The 22,834-nt window shown below is 40.3% G+C and overlaps 1 protein-coding gene across 1 annotated transcript in view; it reads right to left on the bottom strand.

Annotated features, from left to right (window-relative positions):
- The window catches only part of C7H12orf56 (chromosome 7 C12orf56 homolog), an 80,652-nt gene that overhangs the window by 33,780 nt on the left and 24,038 nt on the right, over positions 1-22,834 (bottom strand). The window contains exon 4 of the mRNA XM_007516885.3: positions 18,864-18,936. Within this exon, the coding sequence (XP_007516947.2) occupies positions 18,864-18,936 (73 nt within the window). The remainder of the gene's footprint in view (positions 1-18,863; positions 18,937-22,834) is intronic.

Genomic DNA, 22,834 nt, shown 5'->3' with positions numbered 1-22,834 from the left:
CCGGGTTGGAGAGAATTCGACCAGAGCTAACCTAGGCTGCTGCTTACTCAGCAACACGGGAGTGGAACCAGGAACTCTCATGGCTGAGTGGGAACGCAGTGCCATGCTGGCTTTATTCATCTGCATTTATATTTTCCGAGGAGTAAGTGGTAGGTCGGAAAAGGATATACGTAGGAGAGTGGGTAGAGAAAAGGAAAGCTTCCATCTCACCAGTGGGGATTAAACCAATGCCCTGCCAGCAAGGTGGGTCTTCAGCTGTTGTGAAGGTTCTAACCAGTGGGGATTAAACCAATGCCTTGCAGGCAGAGTGGATCTCAGACAAAACAATGATTATGTAAATAGACCACAGTGTTAAGCAATGCAGGGGGCCTGGCGTAATAACCAACAATAATCCACAGATCCAATTGGAACAATCTAAATTGGAAAAATAAATGCTTTCACACTAAAAGAATGCTTATTAAGAAAGAAGACTGAGCACATGGCATACACAGCAAGGACTAGCATAAGGATTCCGGTTCGAGCCCCCGGCTTCCCACATGCAGGGGGGGGGCAGTCACTTCACAAGCAGTGAAGCAGGTCTACAGGTGTCTGTCTTTCTCTCCCTCTCTCTGTCTTTCCCTCCTCTCTCAATTTCTCTCTGTCCTATCCAACAACAATGATAACGGCAATGGCAATAATAACCATAACAACAACAAGGGTAACAACAAGGGCAACAAGATGGGGAAACGAAAGAAAAGAGGCTGATCTGGCTTCACAGACCTCCATATTTTCACTGAAAGGACTTTTGGTTTTAGTTTTGAAATCTAATTGACCTCATTGTACATTTCTTTTTTTAATTTTTTTTTATCTTTATTGGATAGAGACAGTCAGAAATTGAGAGGGAAGGGGTGAGAGTGAGGGAGAGAGACAGAGAGACACCTGCAGCCCTGCTTCACCACTTGTGTGTACCAGGGGCTCGAACCTGTCATTGTACATTTCTAATAGTGCCTATAAAAAATATGTATTTATGTGGAGTAAGATTTTTTTTTGAATGCTGCTTTCTGCTGTTCATCTCTTGCTAATGTTGTGCCCTTTCCAGTATCATCCAGACAGCATCAGCATTGGTTTTAGGATTAGTTTCTGTGTTCCAGCTCACCACAATCCATTTATCTGTTGTACAAAGATACAAGTTGTAGAATAGGCTAAGATAAGCTCTAAATTCTAAATATTAGGCCACCCAAGATGTCCAAGAGCAGCCTTATTCAAGATGTGACATGTTTTGGGGGGGAGGAACGTAGATAGCAGAGTTGGGGGATAACATAATAGTTAGGCAAAAGACTTTCATGCCTAAGGCTCTGAGGTCCCAATTTCAATCCCCCATACCACCATAAGCCAGAGCTGAGCAGTGCTCTGAAAATAAAATCAGTTTTAAAAAGTGTCACTTTGACCTGTGGATTATCTTGAACTAATATCAATCAAGGATCCGCAAGCTCAAAAGAAACTTTTCACCATTCTCTCAACTACCTAGGAGAATAGAAATGAGAGGTATTATCCATATAGGTTCGTCCTCAGAAATAATCTTTTGCCAGAGAAACTTATCTATATGACAGAGAAAACATCTTATTACAGAGTATCTGGGTTTTGCCATGAATAACCTCTTTAAGTGAGTCCCCCATTTCTCTCCTCTATGTCTCAGGCCCTTACCCCATTCCTTAGCTCTAGAAAAACAATCTTACTTTAAGTCCATTTACTTTGGAATTAACATGCATATAGATTCTCTAGATAGGAAATTAAATTTATTCTTTTTTTTTTCCATGACTAATCTGCTCAATGTTAATTTGATTGCTCAAATAGCCTGAAAAGAACCTGTAGTGATAGGGCAAAATTTCCTTTCCAACACTGTAGTTCTAATCTTGGCTCTTCCAATCATTATTTATGTGAGTTTGATTGACCTAGACCTTAATTTCCTTATTTTAATTATACTAGGAATAATAATAGCACCAAGCACATAAAGTTTCTGAGAGGATTAAAAAAGAAAATATATGCAGTGTGTTTGTAACATTGGAAGGACTGACTCGGTACTAGCTATTAACATTATTCTATATTTCCTTCATCAGTGGTTTATCATTAAGGTATTTTTTTTTTTGACTCCAGGGTAATCACTGGGGCTCAGTGCCAGCACTATTAATCCACTGCTCTTATAAGCCTTTTTTTTTTTCATTTTATTAGATATAACAGAGAGAAATTGAGAGGAGATAGAGAGAGAAAGATAGACACCTGATGATCTGCTCTTGAAGCATTCCCTCTGTAGATGGAGAGCTGGGGGCTCAAACCCAGATGCTTGGGCGGGTCCTTGTGCATCTATAGGTGCTTAACTGAATGTGCTGCTGCCCGGCCCCCTCATTAAGGTATCTTAGCTCCCTTATAAGATGTACGTGGAAAAATCATTTTCTTTTACTAGTTGTTAAATTAAATTTAGGCAGATATAAATGTAGTCATTATGGGTTGGGGAGATAGCATAATGGTTATCCAAAAATCCTTTCATGCCGGAGACACCAAAGATCCCAGGTTCAATATCCAGCACCACCATAGGCCAAAGCTGGCAGTGCTCTGCTAAAATAAATAAATAATAAATAAATAAATAAATAAATAACAAATAGTAAATAAATTTCACTCATGTGTAGAATGATATGGTCTTTGTTGATTTCCAACCCTCAGCTTCTAACACCATTGACCTTGCACAAATGTACACACACACCGGTCACTCCCATTTGATCTTCCAAGTTCCATACCATTTATACAGTCACCCCTTGTCAAATCCTCAAGTTGCCAGAGTGTGAACCAGAGAGGCCTGGAGAGCACCTCCTCCTCACATACTCTAGCTCTGTGAATAGCATATGACATGGTCAGACTTTACACACACAACTGAGCAAATTACTATATGAGCCACAATCCCTGAGTATTATTCAGTTGCCAGGAGCCAGCCCTGGTGAAAGTAATTAAGTCCCTGAAGGAAAGGGGGAGTCGGCTAGATGAATGAAGCGAGAGACACATCAGCTGTTCCAGGTGTAGGAGAGAGGCGTCTCTTTCTGTCCTCTGTCTGCAGAGGTTTATTATTTAAACACTTTTTGCCCGGATATAGTTGACATTATGTAAGATTATTTTCATTAACATCAAGGATACAGATATCATGAATAATTGTTTTCATTAACATCAGGAATAACCTTAAGCAACATTATTATTAGTATAGGTATGTTTTTTTTAGAAAGTTCTCTAAAAAAAAAAGTTCTCATCTTGATCTCCCCTTGAAAGTTTCTTGGGTCTGGAGTAATCTAAATCTACCTTTGAAAGTTTCCTGGGTCTGGAGTAGTCTAAATTTCCCCTTGAAAGTTCCCTTGAAATGACCATCTGTGTTTTGACCATCTCCCTGTTCTGATCTTTTGTATGAATAAACACTATTCTCTGGAGCTAAATCTAATAGCTTTTCTTCTTAACCCATTCTTGGATGGGCCTAACTAAATCATAGTAGGCTGCCCACCTAAAGAAATCCTCCACTGCAAAGCACATGCCATGGGGGCTCTCCCCTGGCCAACCCCCGCACATATGAAAGTTCACCAACCCCTAGCCAAGTTCACTTACACATCCCAACATTAGCTATTCAACTACATGACCCAACACTCATCATGGATGCCTGCAAGTGAAAGCAGAGTGTTTGTGGGTGAGGGCAAGCAACAAGACCTCTTCACATCTAAATAGGACCTCTTCACACCCACGCCACAAGCCCCTGGCCTGAGTCCAGCTAACCAAGAAGCTGCAGTGCTGATAAGTAGCTCCTCTTCTAAAGCCCCGCAATGGGTACAGCAGCCGTCGCTCCTAGGCCATTTTTAGTCTTGTCACACTCACTGCCCATAATTGTTGTCACTATGTACTTCCCCTGGGGATCTCTTTCTATTGTCCCCAGGTAATATTTGTGTATTTGCAATATAGCCAATAGATCCTTAAATTATCAATGTAAGGAAAAATGGCTTCAGTTTAGTCCAGGACTTTCCACTTTGCAGTTAGCCCTAGCCTGCTGGGGCTGTGCCATACAGCAGGCTTGACTTGCCTCCTCCATTGTCCTCAGGTAATATTTGTGTATTTTCAATAGCCAATAAGTCTTCAAATTATCAATGTAAGGAAAAATTGCTTCAGTTTAGTCTAGGACTTTCTGCTTTGCAATTAGCCCTGGCCTGCTGGGGCTGTGCCATACAGCAGGCCTGACTATGCTCCCGCCATTCAGTAAGTGTGATACTCATATCATGATACCTCAGATGATTAAAATACACTTTTCATACTCATTTGTTCACCATCATTATTCACATTTCCTAAAACCCTTGAAATTTCCTAAGTGAGGAGAGCTAGTAGGTGTTTTGTTATGCTAGGAGGTCACTTTTGGAAAGGACTTGAACTGGAGACTGGTTGCCACGGCAACCAGCCTACTGTGTGATTAGAGGGTGAATCTTGTAGTCCCACCTCTACCCAACCCCCACAACTCCACCTCAGGGAGGGGAGGAGTAAAGGTAGGGCTGCAGGTTGAATCATCATTTATGACCAATGATTTAGTCAAATATGCCTATGTAATGAAACCTCCAGAGCTGCCCACGAGGAGAGAGTCCAGTGAACTTGCAGTTTGATGAACACGTGGAGGTGCTAGAAGAGATTCCTTCATACTGTGCTCTATGTATCTCTTCCAACAGGCTGTTCCTGAGTTATGTTCTTTTATAATAAGCTAGTGATCTAGTTAAATGTTTCTCTAAGTTCTGTGAGCCACTCTGGTAGACGAGATTGGGCAGGTTTAGGGTGGTATGGTTGTAGACTCACTCTGGTAAACTGACTGGACCCAGGGAGGAGTGGCCTGATTTATAGCCAATTGGTCAGAAGTACAGGCTATATATGTTGTGACTGGCATCTGAGAGTGGCAGCAGTCTTGAAGGACCATGGAACCCTGATGCTTTCTTTCTGCAAATAGTGAATATCAGAATTGACTTGAACTCTTGGACACTTTGTTGGTATAACTACTTGTTGGTGATGTGTGGGGAAGTCTCACTTCAGAATGTAATAATCAGCCTAGGGCTGTGAGATCCCAGCTTCAATCTCCCACACCACCATATGCCACCATAAGCAGTGCTCTGATTAAAAAAGTGTGTGTGTGGAGGTGGGGGATACTGGGTGGTGGTGCACCTGGTTAAGTCCACACATTATCATGTGCAAGGACCCAGGTTCAAGTACCCCATTCCTCATATGCAGGGGGAAAAGTTTCATGAGCAGTGAGGAAAGTACTGTTGTCTCTGGCTTATGGTGGTGGTGGTGGTGGTGGTGGTGCAAGGAATTGAACTTTGGACCTTAGAGCCTCAGGCATGAGAGTCACTTTGTATAACCATTATACTATCTATGCCACCCCCCCACCCTCTCTCTCTCCCTATCTTCCCAGCCCCTCTCAATTGCTCTCTGTCCTACAATATGTGTGTGTGTGTGTGTGTGTGTGTGTGTGTGTGTGTGTGTGTAGATGGTCAATTATAAAATATAAGCAGAATAATAAAGAACAATGAATTTTTTTTAAAGCATATTAGAAAAATCAAAGCTTCATGAACATATAGCCAAGGGTATTGGCAAATATAAGCACAAAAAATAGCTCACCTGGACAGTATGTGAGCTTTGTAGTATGTGACCCAGATATAAAACCTAGCCCTCATCACACTGGAGATTCTGATATGTCTCTCTCCTTTTCTTTTTCTAAATATTTTTTTATTTATTATTGGATAGAGACAGAGAGAAATTGAAAGGGGAGGGGGACATAGAGAGGGAGAGAGACAGAGAGACACCTGCAGCCCTAATTCAGCACTGGTGAAGCTTTCCCCCTGCAGGTGAGGACCAGGGGCTTGAACCTGTATCCTGGTGCATAGTAATATGTGTATTTAAACAGATGTGCCACTGCTTGGCCCCGTTTGTTTATTTTTCTTTTTCTTGGTTATCACTGGGGCTTCACCACTCCAGGTCAGTTCTACTTTATATATATTTTTTAATTTCTTTATTGGGGGATTAATGATTTACATTCGACAGTAAATACAATAGTTTGTATATGGATAACATTTCTCAGTTTTCAACACAGCAATACAACCCCCACTAAGTTCTCTGTCATCCTTTTTGGAACTGTACTCTCCCGACTCAGTTTTTTTTTTTTCCCTTTTGTTGCCCTTGTTATTTTTCATTGTTGTTGTAGTTATTATTGTTGTTGCTATTGAGTTGTTAGATAGGACAGAGAGAAATGGAGAGAGGAGGGGAAGACAGAGAGAGGGAGAGAAAGATAGATACCTGCAGACCTGCTTCACCGCCTGTGAAGCCACCCTCCTGCAGTTGGGGAGCCGGGGGCTCAAACCCGAATTCTTACGCTGGTCCTTGCGCTTCTCGTCACATGCGCTTAACCCACTGTGCTACCGCCCAACTCCCTATTTTTTAAATACTTTTTTCATATAAAAAGACAGAAACATAAAAACACCAGAACACTGAGTACAGTGGGGACCAGGCTCTAGCCTGGGCCATGCTTACTGTGACCAAGTAAGCATATTACACACAGCAGTTCTATTCCTGGGATGTCTATCCCAGGAAAATTTTCAAATGGGTTTATAAAAGAACAAAGAGTGGGCCAAGCAGTAGTGCAAGCACACATGGCACAAAGCACAAGAACTAATGTAAGGATCCCGGTTTGAGACCCCGACTCCCCACCTGCACCGGAGTCGCAGGTGTCTATCTTTTTTTTTTCTCTCTTTTGACAATTTAAATCTCAAGAGATTTTATTTACTACTTTCTTTTTTTTTTTTTAGTACTATTTTTTTTATTGGGGAATTAATGTTTTACATTCAACAATAAGTACAATAGTTTGTACATGCATAACATTCCCCAGATTCCCATATAACAATACAACCCCCACTAGGTCCTCTGTCATCCTTCTTGGACCTGTATTCTCCCCACCCACCCACACCCACCCCAGAGTCTTTTACTTTGGTGAGATATGCCAATTCCATTTCAGGTTCTACTTCTGTTTTCTTTTCTGATCTTGTTTTTCAACTTCTGCCTAAGAGTGAGATCATCCCATATTCATCCTTCTGTTTCTGACTTATTTCACTCAACATGATTTTTTCAAGGTCCATCCAAGATGAGCTGAAAACGGTGTAGTCACCATTTTTAACAGCTGAGTAGTATTCCATTGGGTATATATACCACAACTTGCTCAGCCACTCATCTGTTGTTGGACACCTGGGTTGCTTCCAGGTTTTGGCTATTACAAATTGTGCTGCCAAGAACATATGTGTACACAGATCTTTTGGGATGAATATGTTGGGTTCCTTAGAATATATCCCCAGGAGAGGAATTGCAGGATCATAGGGTAGGTCCATTTGTAGCCTTCTGAGAGTTCTCCAGACTATTCTCCACAGAGGTTGGACCAATTGACATTCCCACCAGCAGTGTAGGAGGGTTCCTTTGACCCCACACCCTCTCCAGTATTTGCTGCTGTTACCTTTTCTGATGTATGACATTCTCACAGGAGTGAAGTGGTATCTTGTTGTTGTCTTGATTTGCATTTCTCTGACAGTCAGAGACTTGGAGCATTTTTTCATGTGTTTCTTGGCTTTTTGGATCTCTTCTGTGGTAAATATTCTGTCCATGTCCTCCCCCCATTTTTTGATGGGGTTATTTGTTGTCTTGTTGTTGAGTCTGGCAAGCTCTTTATATATGTTGGTTATTAAATTCTTGTCTGAGGTATGGCATGTAAAGATCTTCTCCCATTCTGTGAGGGGTCTCTTGGTTTCGGTAGTGGTTTCTTTTGCTGTGAAGAAGCTTTTTAATTTGATGTAGTCCCATAGGTTTATACTTGCCTTAGTCTTCTTTGTAATTGGATTCATTTCATTGAAGATGTCTTTGAAATTTATGCAGAAAAGAGTTCTGCCAATATTTTCTTCTAAATATCTGATAGTTTGTGGTCTAACATCCAAGTCCTTGATCCACTTGGAATTTACTTTTGTATTTGGTGAAATACAGTGGTTCAGTTTCATTCTTCTGCATGTTTCAACCCATTGTTTCCAACACCATTTGTTGAAGAGACTCTGATTTCCCCATTTAATAGTCTGAGCCCCTTTGTCAAAGATTAGATGTCCATAGGTGTGGGGGCTCACTTCTGGGCTCTCAATTCTATTCTACTGGTCAGTGTGTCTATTCATGTTCCAGTACCAAGCAGTTTTGATGACAATGGCCCTATAATACAATTTGAGATCTGGGAGTGTGATGCCTCCAATTCTATTCTTTTGTCTCAAGATTGTTTTGGCAATTCTAGGTCTTTTCTGGTTCCAGATAAACATTTGTACCATTTATTCTATTCTCCTGAAAAATGTGCTTGGGATCTTGATGGGGATAGCATTAAATTTGTAGATGGCTCTGGGTAGTATATTCATTTTGATGATGTTAATTCTACCAACCCATGAACATGGAATATCTTTTCACTTCTTTGTGTCTTTTTCAATTTCCTTGAGTAGTGACTCATAATTTTCAGTATACAAGTCTTTCACTTCTTTGGCTAGGTTTACTCCTAGATATTTTATTGTTTTTGTTGCTATAGTAAAAGGAATTGATTTCTGGATTTCAATTTCTTCTAGCTTAGTGTTTGCATAGAGGAATGCCACTGACTTTTGAATGTTAACTTTGTAGCCTGACACCTTACTGTATTGCCCGATGATTTCCAAAAGCTTCTTGCTGGATTCCTTAGGTTTTTCTGTGTATACTATCATGTCATCTGCAAATAGGGAGAGTTTGACTTCTTCTCTTCCAATCTGTATCCCTTTAATTCCTTGCTCCTGCCTGATTGCTATGGAAAGAACATCCAACACTATGTTGAATAGTAATGGTGATAGTGGGCAGCCCTGTCTAGTACCTGATCTGAGTGGAAATGCTTCTAGTTTTCACCATTGAGTATGATGTTGGCTGTAGGTTTGCTATATATAGACTCCACTATCTTCAGGAATTTTCCATTTATTCCCATTTTTTTGTAGTGTTTTAATCATAAAGGGATGTTGTATTTTGTCTAAGGCTTTCTCTGCATCTCTTGATATGACCATGTGGTTTTTGGTCTTGCTTTTGTTGATGTGGTGGATCACATTGATTGATTTACGTATATTAAACCAACCTTGCATGCCTGGGATAAACCCCACTTGGTCATGATGAACAATCTTTTTAATATACTGCTGTATCCGGTTGGCTAGAATTTTGTTCAGTATTTCAGCATCTATGTTCATCAGAGACATTGGTCTGTAGTTTTCTTTTTTGGTTGTGTTCCTGTCTGCTTTTGGTATCAGAGTGATGTTAGCTTCATAGAAGCTGGCAGGGAGTATTCCAGTGTCTTCAATCTTCTGGAAGACTTTTAAAAGTAGAGGTATTAGTTCTTCTTTGAAGGTTTTGTAGAATTCATTTGTAAAACCATCTGTTCCAGGACTTTTATTTTTGGGGATATTTTTAATAACTGTTTCAATTTCATTAGCTGTGATGGGCTTGTTCATGTTATCCACTTCCTCTTTACTTAATTTTGGAAGTTGGTAGGTACCTAGGAAATCGTCCATTTCTTCCAGGTTCTCTAGCTTGGTGGCATATAGTTGTTCATAGAAGCCTCGCATGATATGTTGAATTTCTGCGGTGTCTGTTGTGATATCTCCTCTTTCATTTACTATCTGATTTATTTGGGTCTTCTCCCTTTTTTGTTTTGTGAGTCTGGCTAAATGATTTTCAATTTTATTCACTCTTTCAAAGAACCAACAATTACTTTCAGATCCTGGAACAGGCTGGCAGAGGACCTAGTGGGGGTTGTATTGTTATGTGGAAGACTGGGAAATGTTATGCATTTACAAACTATAGTATTTACTGTTGACTGTAAAACATTACTCCCCTATAAAAATAAATTTAAAAAAATGGATATGAGTGAACAGAAGAAAAATGACTATTGATACTACCCAATGCTCAATAAGTTTTTTTTCTGGATGTTTATAAATATATAAGCAATAAGCATTTCTTAACAATGATAAAGTATAAAAAATATATTCAAAAGAACATAAATATTTAATGTTTTCAGAGTCAACTTTGAGAACTATAAAGATATAAAGACATTTTGTAAAAATATCCAGGATAAGTACACCTACACTTAGCATATTTACATGAGCATAGACTCTGGTTCTCCTGGGAGTCAGGCGGTAGTGTAGTGGGTAAAGTGCACATGATGCAAAGCACAAAGACTGGAGTAAGGATCCCGGTTTAAGCCCCCGGCTCCCCACCTGCAGGGGAGTCACTTCACAGGTGGTGAAGCAGGTCTGCAGGTGTCTATCTTTCTCTCCCCCTCTCTGTCTTCCCCTCCTCTCTCCATTTCTCTCTGTCCTATCCAACAACAATGACATCAATAATAAATACAACAATAAAACAAGGGGGAAAAAAAGAATCTGGTTCTCTAAAACAGCTATAACAACTTGTTGCTAAGAAACTCATAAAACTCTTAGCAAACTATGGCACTTCATGCTGTAGCATTACACAACAACATTTTTATTTATTTTTTTTAATACTGTAGTATGTTAGTGAAATAGAAAAGACAAAAGCTATTCTGTCTCAAGATCTGATCAAAGATTCTGAAGATTTTGAATCCTCACATTCCCACAACTGACAATTCAATTGGCAATAACATAATAAGGTCAGGGAGACAGCACAGTAATTTAGGCAACAGATTATATCATAAAAGCTGAATTTTAATAAAAACTCACTTAGCGCCACCAACATTTTGAGTATTTATGGGCATTTGCCTTAATCTTTATATATCCCAGTGGGATAGCTCCTATAATAAGACTTACCCTACCCATGAAGAGGAAGGAAGGCTAGAAGATTAACCAGCCTATGGCAGAGCCAGGATTTGAAGTCAGGCAGTGTGCCCATAGTGGGAGTTGGTGTATTGCAGCAAAGTAAAAGACTCTGGGGGGGGGGGGGGGAGTTCAGATCCTGGAACAGGATGGCAGAGGACCTAGTGGGGGTTGTGCACATTTATTTACTATGCATAAAGGAATAACATAGTACCCTTTTCCTACTTTCTGTCAAGAAGTACTTCTTTGAGAAAAGCGTTAAGATTTTCCTGCTTATTTATTATTATTATTTTTTTTTACAAAAGGAATGGGTAAAGGGAGAGAGAGAAAGAGGGAGAGGGAGAGAGAGAGGGAGAGGGAGAGGGAGAGGGAGAGGGAGAGGGAGAGGGAGAGGGAGAGGGAGAGGGAGAGAGTTGGGGCTGCAAATATCATTCTGGTATATGCACTGCCGGGGACTGAACTCAGGTCCACATGCTTGAGAGTCCAGCACTTTATTCACAGTGCCACCTCCTGGACCATCCACCACCTCTATTTGTTAATGGTGTATTTCATAAAGAGGCTAAGCTGGTTATCTATAATTCTGTTTATTAAACAAATTATCTCTCGAAAAACTCACCCTGATTCTTGCCATGTACTGTGATTAAATAATTTTCTTTTGATTTTTTCATTAGCTCAGTATCAGTAGAGGCTACAGATCAAAATGCACACTGGTGGGTGTGGGCCTAGCAGACTTGGATTGAGGACTACATATTTCTTTTTTTTTATTTTTTTAAGATTTTTATTTATTTATTTATTTATTCCCTTTTGTTGCCCTTGTTGTTTTATTGTTGTAGTTATTGTTGTCATCATTGTTGGATAGAACAGAGAGAAATGGAGAGAGGAGGGGAAGACAGAGAGGGGAAGAGAAAGACAGACACCTGCAGACCTGCTTCACCACCTGTGAAGCGATACATATTTCTATTACTCTTTTTTTCTCATAAATTACTCAAAGCTCAATTTTCCTCTACATTTTTTTTTTTAATTCACAAGCAATAGTGTTCTCCCCACTACTCTCCGCACAAGCTTTAAGAAACTCTTAAGTAGGTCACTATTCACTTTCCCTAACAGAACATTTTTTGTGAAATACATACTTGGGTTTTTGTAAAACATAAGGGTGCTGGGTTGGGGGGGTAGAGGCACAGAACCAGGGAGGTGGCTCTGCAGTGAAGCACAGGCTGGGTTCAGTCTCCAGCAACACATAACAAGAGAAACAACAACAAAGAGAATATCATACATGGCAGAGGGATGCTATGCGTTCTCTCTCTCTCTCTCTCTCTCTCTCTCTCATGTATGCACAGACATAATTTTTTAAATAGTCAAAATTCAGAGCATGCAATATCAGCTTCAATACAATGCAGGACTTGCCTGCCTGACACTCCCAGGTGTTATCTCGGATTCCACATATGCCAGAGTAGTGCTCTGGTTCGTGTGTGTGTGTGTGTGTGTGTGTGTGTGTGTGTGTCTGTCTGTCTGTCTAGCTCTGTCCTCTTTCTCTCTCCATCCCTCCCCCTCTCCCTCTCCCTCTCCCTCTCTCCCTCTTATCTTCCCTCCCTCTCTTCTCAAAGCAAATAAGTAAACTCTTTTTTTTTTGCCTCCAGGGTTATTACCTGCACTACGAATCCACTGCTCCTGGAGGCCATTTTTTCGCATTTTGTTGCCCTTGTTGTTGTCATTATTATTGTTATTGTTGCTACTGATGTTGTTGTTGTTGGATAGGACACAGAAATTGAGAGAGGAGGGGGAGACTGAGAGAAGGGGAGAAAAGGACAGACACCTGCAGACCTGCTTCACCTATTGTGAAGCGACCCTCACCCACCCCCCACCCCCCCGCAGGTGGGGAGCCACAGGGTGCTCAAACCAAGATCCTTGATCCTTTAGCTGGTCTTTGGGCTTTGTGCCATGTGCACTTAACCCACGGCACTACTGCCCAGCCCCCATAAGTAAACCTTTTTAAAAAAAAATGCATAGAAGTACATGGGACAATACACTAATAGAGAGCTGCACTGAAGATAGAGAAACCACAATACTGTATCTCATTATCAGAGATCACTAATGTTGTCTCTATCCCTTAGGTGCTCAAAGACCTGTTGTTTACTACTGCTCTGAAAAGTCATCAGACTTATGTAAGTCTGATGTCCCAAGATAACTGTAGACTACATATGACCTGCAGCTTCTCATAATTAGACCTAAAAGTCTGTACCTTAGAGGTACAATGAGAACATTCTTCAGTCCTCTAATTAGTGTCTTCACTCCTAGCCTGCTCAGTGTTTGTTTACTCTTTTGACTCAAATATTTAATTATGAAGATGGCAGTGCTAGAAAACTGTGGATAGTAGATTTAGTTCCCTCCTCACCTCTTTTTATTTGGAAACTACTCCTCCCTTCCACACTTGGCAGCAGAGAAGCTGCCATGTTTTAAAAAAACCCAGTCCCTCCTAGGCTGTGCTGTACATTTTCCAGCAGCGAGTCATTTGTGCAAGCATAGGAGAACTTCACAGGATTTTCAGATCTCATGCAAAAAGTATTGGTGGTGGGAACTAGAAAATGGGAATTTAAAAGAGTAGGTGATGCTGCTCTTCTGTAAAGGAGTTCAATGTGAAGCAATGAGGCTGATAAACAGACAGGGGGAGGGGGCAGAGAAGGAAGCCTACAGCACTCTAGCCTCCTATTCCAGCTCAGCCTAAATTCCTATTGCATTCTTACCATTCCTGCATTCCAGAGGTTTGATTTCTAACCTTTGCTGATTTTAGTCACTAGTGTATATCTAAAATCAGAGCCCAGAAATTAGAGTATGTTAGTTTAAATAGTAGATACAAACATATACATATATATACATATTTATACATACACATAAATGCACATTTGTGTCTGCATCTATATATATCTGTTGAATAAATGCCAAATTACTTTGTTTCCCCAGTAAATTTAAGATTTTATTTATTAATAAGAAATATTATTCATTTAAATTACTTGTTTACCCAGTAATTTCTTTGTTTAAGTTTTTATTTATTTATTAATAGGAAATATAGGGGGAGAGAGAAAGAACCAGACATCACTCTGGTACATGTGCTGCCAGAGACTGAACTCAGGACCTCATGCTGGAGAGTCCAGTGCTGTATCTATTGTGCCACTTTCTGGACCACACCCCCAGTGACTTCAATACATTCCCTTTCTAATCTAAGTTGTCTTTCTACCATTTTCACTAGAGTTCTAACCTTCATAATAATACAAAGCAACTACTGCAAAGCTGGTGAGGTAGCTCCCCTCCCAGGTGCTATGCACCTGACCCACCTTTGGGCCTGGTCCCCACCACACTGTAATAAGCTTTAGAACATTATTCTTGGTTGGCTAAATCTTTTTATTCAAATTAGAAACTTTGAACTGCCTCCTTATATAACCCACCAGCAAATATTAAGACTTCAAACTAATCTCACAGCAGTAAAAATCCATTAGATAATAGCAACAGGTGTCCCAGATTTAAAAAAATTCAATCCCCTACAGTGAATCTAACCACAGTGCATATGATCAGAGAAATGAGTTAACTCTCTGTTTTTAGATACTTAAATGTGTTAAGAAAAGAATATTTTCTAAAAGTATGTGGTTTTATCTTTTAGTAAGAGATACACTAGTAACCATACGTGAATCTTTGATCACTAAGGTCTTTCTGAGCTTCAAAGTTATCTTCATTATTTTTATTTATTTATTTGTTTATTTATTTTACCAGAACACTATTCAGCTCTGGTTTATGGTGGTGCGGGAGACTGAACTTGGGACTTTGGAGCCTCAAGCATGACAGTCTTTTTGTATAACCATTATTATATCTACCCCCCACCCCAAAGTTATCTTCATTATTACAGTCTAGAAGTAGAGTCAGTGAAGTTGCATTGGCCTAAAACACCAGTCTCCTAAAGGCACAGGTCCAAGGGAAAGAGCATCCGTGCCTAGGATTTCCAATAGCTCTCGCCTCAACCTCACCTAAAATGAGCCTACAAGTGTAAGTCCTCTGTTAAAGCCAGTAATGGGTCCTCGGAAACTGCAATGTTTTTGTCGTTATATGCAGTTTTGGGGAATTAGTCCAGGGTCTCAAGCATGCATGCTACCACTGAACTGCCTCCCAGTCCAATGTTTTATTCTAAATTGTTAGGGGGGAGGCAAAACACAGTGATAGAGATACTTCTTCTAGCGTTTGCCCTTCTTCCGTAGCCAGTCAACAGCATCAGGTTGAACCTGATGTAAAGTTTCGAGACCTCCTTTGAATCTGGAGAGGTGGCAGTCGTTGACTATGTGGGTCATAGTCTGTCTGTAGCCACAGGGGCAGTTCGGGTCGTCTCTGGCTCCCCAGCGATGGAACATAACGGCACACCGGCCATGGCCTGTTCGATAGCGATTGAGGAGGGCCCAATCATAACGTGCTAGGTCAAAGCCGGGTTGACGCTTGCAGGGGTCTGTGATGAGGTGTTTGTTCTTTACTTCAGCTGATACTAATGCACTGCTACACCATCCGTGGAGTTCCCTTGGTCCTGTCTGTGGTGCTCCCGTGTAGCCCCAGAGATCAAGCCCATGACCTCCCAGGTAATAAGACTTTACCTACTAAGCCACTCCCTCCAGCCCAAAAACTGCAACTTTAAGTGAACTGAGGTGTAACAAAACCAGATTTTCAAATAATGTTCTGTCCAACATCTGTTAAAATTCCTTTTTCAAAATGCTCCAAGTCTCTGATTGTCAGAGAAATGCAAATAAAGACAACAACCAGATACCACTTCACTCCTGTGAGAATGTCACACATCAGAAAAGGTAACAGCAGTAAATGCTGGAGAGGGTGTGGGGTCAAAGGAACCCTCCTGCACTGCTGGTGGGAATGTCAATTGGTCCAACCTCTGTGGAGAACAGTCTGGAGAACTCTCAGAAGGCTAGAAATGGACCTACCCTATGACCCTGCAATTCCCCTCCTGGGGATATATCCTAAGGAACCCAACACATCCATCCAAAAAGATCTGTGTACACATATGTTCTTGGCAGCACAATTTGTAATAGCCAAAACCTGGAAGCAACCCAGGTGTCCAACAACAGATGAGTGGCTGAGCAAGCTGTGGTATATATACACAATGGAATACTACTCAGCTGTAAAAAATGGTGACTTCACCGTTTTCAGCCGATCTTGGATGGACCTTGAAAAAATCATGTTGAGTGAAATAAGTCAGAAACAGAAGGATGAATATGGGATGATCTCACTCTCAGGCCGAAGTTGAGAAACAAGATTAGAAAAGAAAACACAAGTCGAACCTGAAATGGAATTGGAGTATTACACCAAAGTAAAAGACTCTGGGGTGGGTGGGTGGATGGGGAGAATACAGGTCCATGAAAAATGATGAATGAAATAGTGGGGGTTGTATTGCTAAATGGGAATCTGGGGAATGTTATGCATGTAAAAAAAAAAAAGAAGTAGAAACGCAAAGCAGAAATTGACTGAGTTTGGAGTATGGCACCAAAGTAAGAAAGCAGAAGTATACTAGAGTTTGCAGTGAGTACCTCCCTAATACTTCCTCTCCACTTTTCCAAGCTTTGGGTCCATGATTGCTCAACAATTTGTTTGGCTTTGTATGTTAACTCTCTTTTTAGTCACCAGGTTCCAGGTGTCATCAGGATGCCGGCCAGACTTCCCTGGATTGAAGACACCACCAATGTGTCCTGGAGCTCAGCTTCCCCAGAGACCCATCCTACTAGGGAAAGAGAGAGGCAGACTGGGAGTATGGACCGACCAGTCAACGCCCATGTTCAGCGAGGAAGCAATTACAGAAGCCAGACCTTCTACCTTCTGCAACCCTCAATGACCCTGGGTCCATGCTCCCAGAGGGATAGAGAATGGGAAAGCTATCGGGGGAGGGGGTGGGATATGGAGATTGGGTGGTGGGAATTGTGTGGAGTTGTACCCCTCCTACCCTATGGTTTTGTTAATTAATCCTTTCTTAAATAAAAAATAATAATAATAATAATAATAATAAAATTCCTTTTTCATCAACTTCATAATGATATGACATTATTCAAGGACCTGTTACACATATTTTTAAAAGTGCCTACAAAAGGAAAAGTTTCAACTTATTCCAAATAAGCAAGTCATTTGTAAGTAAATAAATATCCTGGTAATTCTTTTTTGTTGTTCAACTCCCTCAGTGAAATTTATATGGAAATTCTGTGGCCGACATTGGACCCAGAAAGGACCTGATACCAATCCAAATCTCTCACATATACAGGGATAAGCTTAAATTCTACTCATTCTCTTCTACTTCAGGTCAAGAGAAAGTAACGGGACTAGAGCTAGGCCTCTTACCTGAGACAGCCAAAAACAAGACCACTATCCCTCTCTTTCTTCCTTTTTTTAAATAGAGATTTAATTAATTAATTAATTAATTAATTAGTTAATTAGAAAGATAGGAGGAGAGAGGGAAAGAACCAGACATCACTCTGGTATATGTGTTGCCGGGGATCAGACTCAGGACCTCATGCTTGAGAGTTCAATGTTTTACCCACTGCACCACCTCCCAGACCACACTATTCCATTCTTCACCCATGACCACTGGCCCAATTCAGGTTTTCACTAGTTTGTGCTTTTCCCCACTCTAATCCATCTGAAGAACACCTGTCATATATTATTTTTCTGTAATAAAAGTTTTTTTATTGTTGTAGTTATTATTGTTGTGGTTATTGATGTCATCTTTGTTGGATAGGACAGAGAGAAATGGAGAGAGGAGGGGAAGACAGAGGGGGAGAGAAAGATAAACACCTGCAGACCTGCTTCACCACCTGCGAAGCGACTCCCCAGCAGGTGGGGAGCTGGGGGTTCGATGTAATAACATTTTTTATAACTATCTTTTAATTTCTTTTTTTTTTTATTGCCACCAGCATCATCACTGTTGCTCGGTGCAGGTACCACAAATCCACAGCTCCTGGTGGCCATTTTTTCCTTTTATTTTTTATTTATTTTTTCTTTCTATTATACTTGATAGGACAGAGAGAGAAATTGAGAGGGGAGGAGAGATAGAGAGGGAGAGAGAAAGCATCCTTCTGCAGGTGGGGGATACGGGCTTGAACCCGGGCCCTTGAGCATGGTAATATGTGTACTTAACTGGGTATGCCACTGTCCGCCCCCCCTAAAGTTTTTTTTTAACATATCATGCTCCTGCTCAAAACATTCAACAACTTCTTCATATCTTATTAAATGACATGTAAAGTCTTTATTAGGATTTTTAAGACCCATCCCTCAGATATAGTCCTGATCTTAATTTTTAACTTTATATCGAGTGTTCATATTCTATTTCAAATCACTGAAATGCTTTGCTCCAGTATTTCCTGCTCTTTGCTTGCTTGTTTGTTGGAGCTTGTGAGATATCCTGCTACCCCACTTTTTAATTCAGATGTGTATGGTGATGGTTGGAGAGTGACATAACAGAGAGAGACACAGCACCACACAGAAGCTTCATCTGGTGCCACAGTGCTGCCATATGGTGTCAGGGCTGGACCTGGGCCTTATGCATGGCAAAGCAAATGCCTTACCAGGTGAGCTATCTCTCTGGGCATCCTGCTTGATTTTAGCTTCTACTTTCCCTCCAATGTCTACATCTCCATGTACAACTATTCCTTACCTAATGTCACAGCACCAGAGCTGTTTCTTTCATTTGAATCAGTTATTTACTTTTGAGACATAGACATTCAACTAAAATGAAAAAAAACATATATACTATGTAACAAACTTTTTTTAACATTAAAAAAAGAAAGCTGTTCAAAACACCATCATTAGTGGATTATTAGATAAAGAGAACTCAGTTCAATGTCATTAATGGGAGGGATAAAAAGCATTTAAAAAAGCAAGTGGAAATATTAAATAAGTTTTGGTTATTAAGTTAAAACATACACCAAATATCAGTCTCACCTGGGAGAGGATTCATTCAGATTTCTGGATTCTTTGTTTCTCCAGAAGACATGGCCATTATTCACTTTTTCCACTTAAAAGAAGAAAAAAATTGTAAATAAACTAATTATACAACTTTACTGAGTTTATGGTAAAGATAAAAGTCCCATGTACTGATCTGATGACTGTTCATAAATCCTTACAAAATTGTAAACTGTGCTGCATGTTGATCCAAAAAACAAAACAGAACAAACAAAAAACCCTTTGTGATAGTGAAACATATGCTTACAGCAGCCTAGAGCATTGGACTTGAGAACATGAGGTCCTCAGTTTGATCTCCAACATCACATGTGCCATAGTGATGCTCTGGTTCTCTCTCTCTCTCTCTCTCTCTCTTCTTTATCTCTCCCTTGTGTTAATCTTTAAAAATATATACTTCTCACCAGTCTGTGCTCTCTCTCCACTTCAATCTTTTTTTTATTTTCTCCCTTTCTTTCTTCCTCCCTCTCTCCCTTCCTATATGTCTATCTATCTGTCTATCTCTTTCAGAGCCCTGCTTAATTCTGACTTCTGGCAGTACTGGGGTTTAAACCTGGAACCTTTGGGGCCACAGGCCTGAAGATCTTTCTGCACAACCATTATGTTGTCTACCCAGTCTTACTTAAATCTATTTGAAGAACATCTGTCATATATGTATTATGACCCAGGAGATGGCACAGTAGATAAAGCCTTGGACTCTTAATCATGAGATCCTGAGTTCCAACCCCAGCATCACATGTACCAGAATAGTATTCTGGCTCTTGCTCCTCTCCTCACTCTCAATAAATAATATAACATTAAAAGAAAAAGAAAAGGGGAGTCAGGCTGTAGCGCAGTGGTTAAGCACAGGTGGCGCAAAGCGCAAAGACTGGAGTAAGGATCCCGGTTTGAGCCCTGGCTCCCCACCTGCGGTGGAGTCGCTTCACAGGCAGTGAAGCAGGTCTAAGGTGTCTATCTTTCACTCCCCCTCTCTGTCTTCCCCTCCTCTCTCCATTTCTCTCTGTCTTATCCAACAACGATAACAACAATAATAATAGCCACAACAATAAAACAAGGTCAACAAAAGGGAATAAATAAATATAAAAAAAAGAAAAAGAAAGAAAAATAAAAGTGGGGGTGGAGGTGGAGGTTAAGCACACATAACATGAAGTACAAGGACCTGTGCAAGGATCCCAGTTTGAGCCTCGAGCTCCCCCCACATGTAGGGGGGTCACCTCACAAGTGGTGAAGCACATCTGCAGGTGTCTTTTTCTTTCCCTATCTTCCCCTCCCTTCTCAATTTCTCTCTGTCCTATTGAAAAAGAGAGGAAGGAAGAGAAAGAAAGGAAGGAAGGAAGGATGGAAGGAAGGAAGGAAGGAAGGGAGGGAGGGAGGGAGGGAAAGGAAGGAGAAGGAAGGAAGGAAGGAAGGAAGGAAGGAAGGAAGGAAGGAAGGAAAAAGAAAGAGAAAAAATGGCCATAGGAGCAGTGGATTCATAATGCAGGCACTAAGCCCCAGCAATAACCCTTATAAATTTATAATGAGGTGAAAAAAAGAGTGGTCTAGCTCTACACACACTTATGCTCGCTCTTATAAGTGTGAACTGTGCCAGTTTCTTTTAAAATATTTTTTTTCTTTATGAGAACGAGGAAGAGAGACCCAGAGCCTCACTCTGGTACATACAGTGTCAAAAATTGAACTCAGGACCTTGCGCTGGAATGCCCAATGCTATATCCACTATACCAACTCTTCAGACACATTCTCATTCAGGCTTCAGTATCTTAAATTGTATAAATGATTATTGTAGTGAGGCTGAGTGGTGGCACACCTGGATGAATGCACATTGTACAATGAGCAAGGACCTGGGTTCAAGCCCCCAACCCCCACCTGCAGGGGGAAAGCTTTGAGAGTGGTGAAGCAAAGCTGCAGATGTCTCTCTCTCTCTCCCTCTCTATTGCACTCTTCCCTCTCAATTTCTGGCTGTCTCTATCCAAAAATAAAGATAAATTTAATAAAAATGATAATTTTATTAATTAAAATGAATTAATACATATAAAGTCATTCATATGATGACTGGCATGCTATAAACATGAGTTGAATGTAAAGCGAGAAATTAGTAGCCCATAAAATAGCTCAGCTGGCAGAGTTCAAGAATAGTCCAAGTTTGCTCTCTAGTACCACATAGACCACAGAGATGTTCTGGTTTTTCTTTCCTTCTCTCTCTCTCTCTCTCTCTCACTTGCACATATAAGGCTATCTCATTGTTTTGTTTTTTTTAAGGTATATCATATGAAATAAATAAAATAGGGACTGGGTCGTGGTACACCTGGTTGAGTGCATAGATTACAGTGGGCACAGGCCTGAGTTGAAGCCCCAGCCCTTACCTGCATGGGAGAAGCTTTTGGAATGGTGAAACACTGCTACAGATGTATATATATATATATATATATATATATATATATATATATATATATGGTTACTTATTTTGTTATTTATTTTGTTACTTATTTTGGATACAGAGAAATTGAGAGGATATATATATATATATCCTCTTTATCCTCTCAATTTCTCTGTATCCAAAATAAGTAACTAAAACTTAAGAAATAAATAAGTTCATTTTTTTCTTTTTTCTTTTCTTTTAAAAAATTTTTATGTATAAAAAGGAAACACTGACAAATGTCAGAGAATAAATCATAATTTACATTAAGAAAATTATTATAATCTTCCTACTTTTGAGCATACTTGTCATTTGAGGAGGATAAATAATAGTATCTGTTATGTGATTGTATTTTGGAGGATAAATAATGATAGTATCATGTAAGTGTTTGAAAAACCAAATTTACATTTTCTTTTCTTTTCAAAGGTTTGAATCCATGCACTTAAGCATGTTAACACGTGCTCTCAAGGAGGTGCACAATCACCCCCTCCCAAATTTACATTTTTCAGTATTAGCTATACATGCTTACCTCCAATGTTATCTTAGTGTCCCTGTCTATCTATTCCCCACCTCCAGCAGAAAAGTAATTTATCAGGAATGTACAAGTCAGGAGTAATTTGGGAGGCAACAACCTCCTTGAAATCCAGCATAATCCATTAGAGTTGAAGACCACCTGGGGCTTTGAGGCCAAAGGCCTGATGATGAAAAGAATTTGCAAATTCAGGAGGTGCTTGTTGCAAGATTGTAGTAAAGTAGTCAGTTATTATTATAGTAAAGTAGTCAGTTATTTTGCTTTTTTAGCACTTCCTTTCTTTGAGGAACTGCTTCATCTTTAAAAAACAAAATGAAAAGACTGCTGCTTCTAAGAAATGATGCTTAAGCTCCCAGAGTAGGTTTCTCTGGCCCTCCCTTGAATGAGTTCCTCCCTAATGTCTTAAAAGAGCCCCTGACAATATGTTCATAAGGTTAAATTTTTTCCCCCTGAATTATGTGCAGCAAAGACATGACTTTTTTTTTCTTTTTTTTTTCCTTCAGGGTTATTGCTGGGGCTCCGTGCCTGCACCATGAATCCACTGCTCCTGGAGGCCATTTTTCCCCCTTTTGTTGCCCTTGTTGTTGTAGCCTTGTTGTGGTTATTATTGTTGTTGTTGATGTCATTCGTTGTTGGATAGGACGGAGAGAAATCGAGAGAGGAGGGGAAGAGCAGAGAGGGGGAGAGAAAGACACCTGCAGACCTGCGACTCCCCTACAGGTAGGGAGCTGGGGGCTCGAACCGGGATCCTTACGCCAGTCCTTGCGCTTTGTGCCACCCACACTTAACCCTCTGCGCTACCACCCGACCCCCCAGCAAAGACATTTCAACCCCAATGAATTAAAGAGGCATGCTCTTCCCACTTTAATCCTTCGTTGGTGTCTTGGGGATGGCAATAAACACTCTATATGTGTGGATTATATTGTTTAGGTTTCTTTTTTATTTTTTTTAATATTTATTTATTTTCCCTTTTGTTGCCCTTGTTGTTTATTATTGTAGTAATTG

This window comes from Erinaceus europaeus, chromosome 7 (assembly GCF_950295315.1).
Source record: "Erinaceus europaeus chromosome 7, mEriEur2.1, whole genome shotgun sequence".
NCBI lineage: Eukaryota > Metazoa > Chordata > Mammalia > Eulipotyphla > Erinaceidae > Erinaceus > Erinaceus europaeus.
This window is presented reverse-complemented; position numbering and strand designations above follow the sequence as displayed.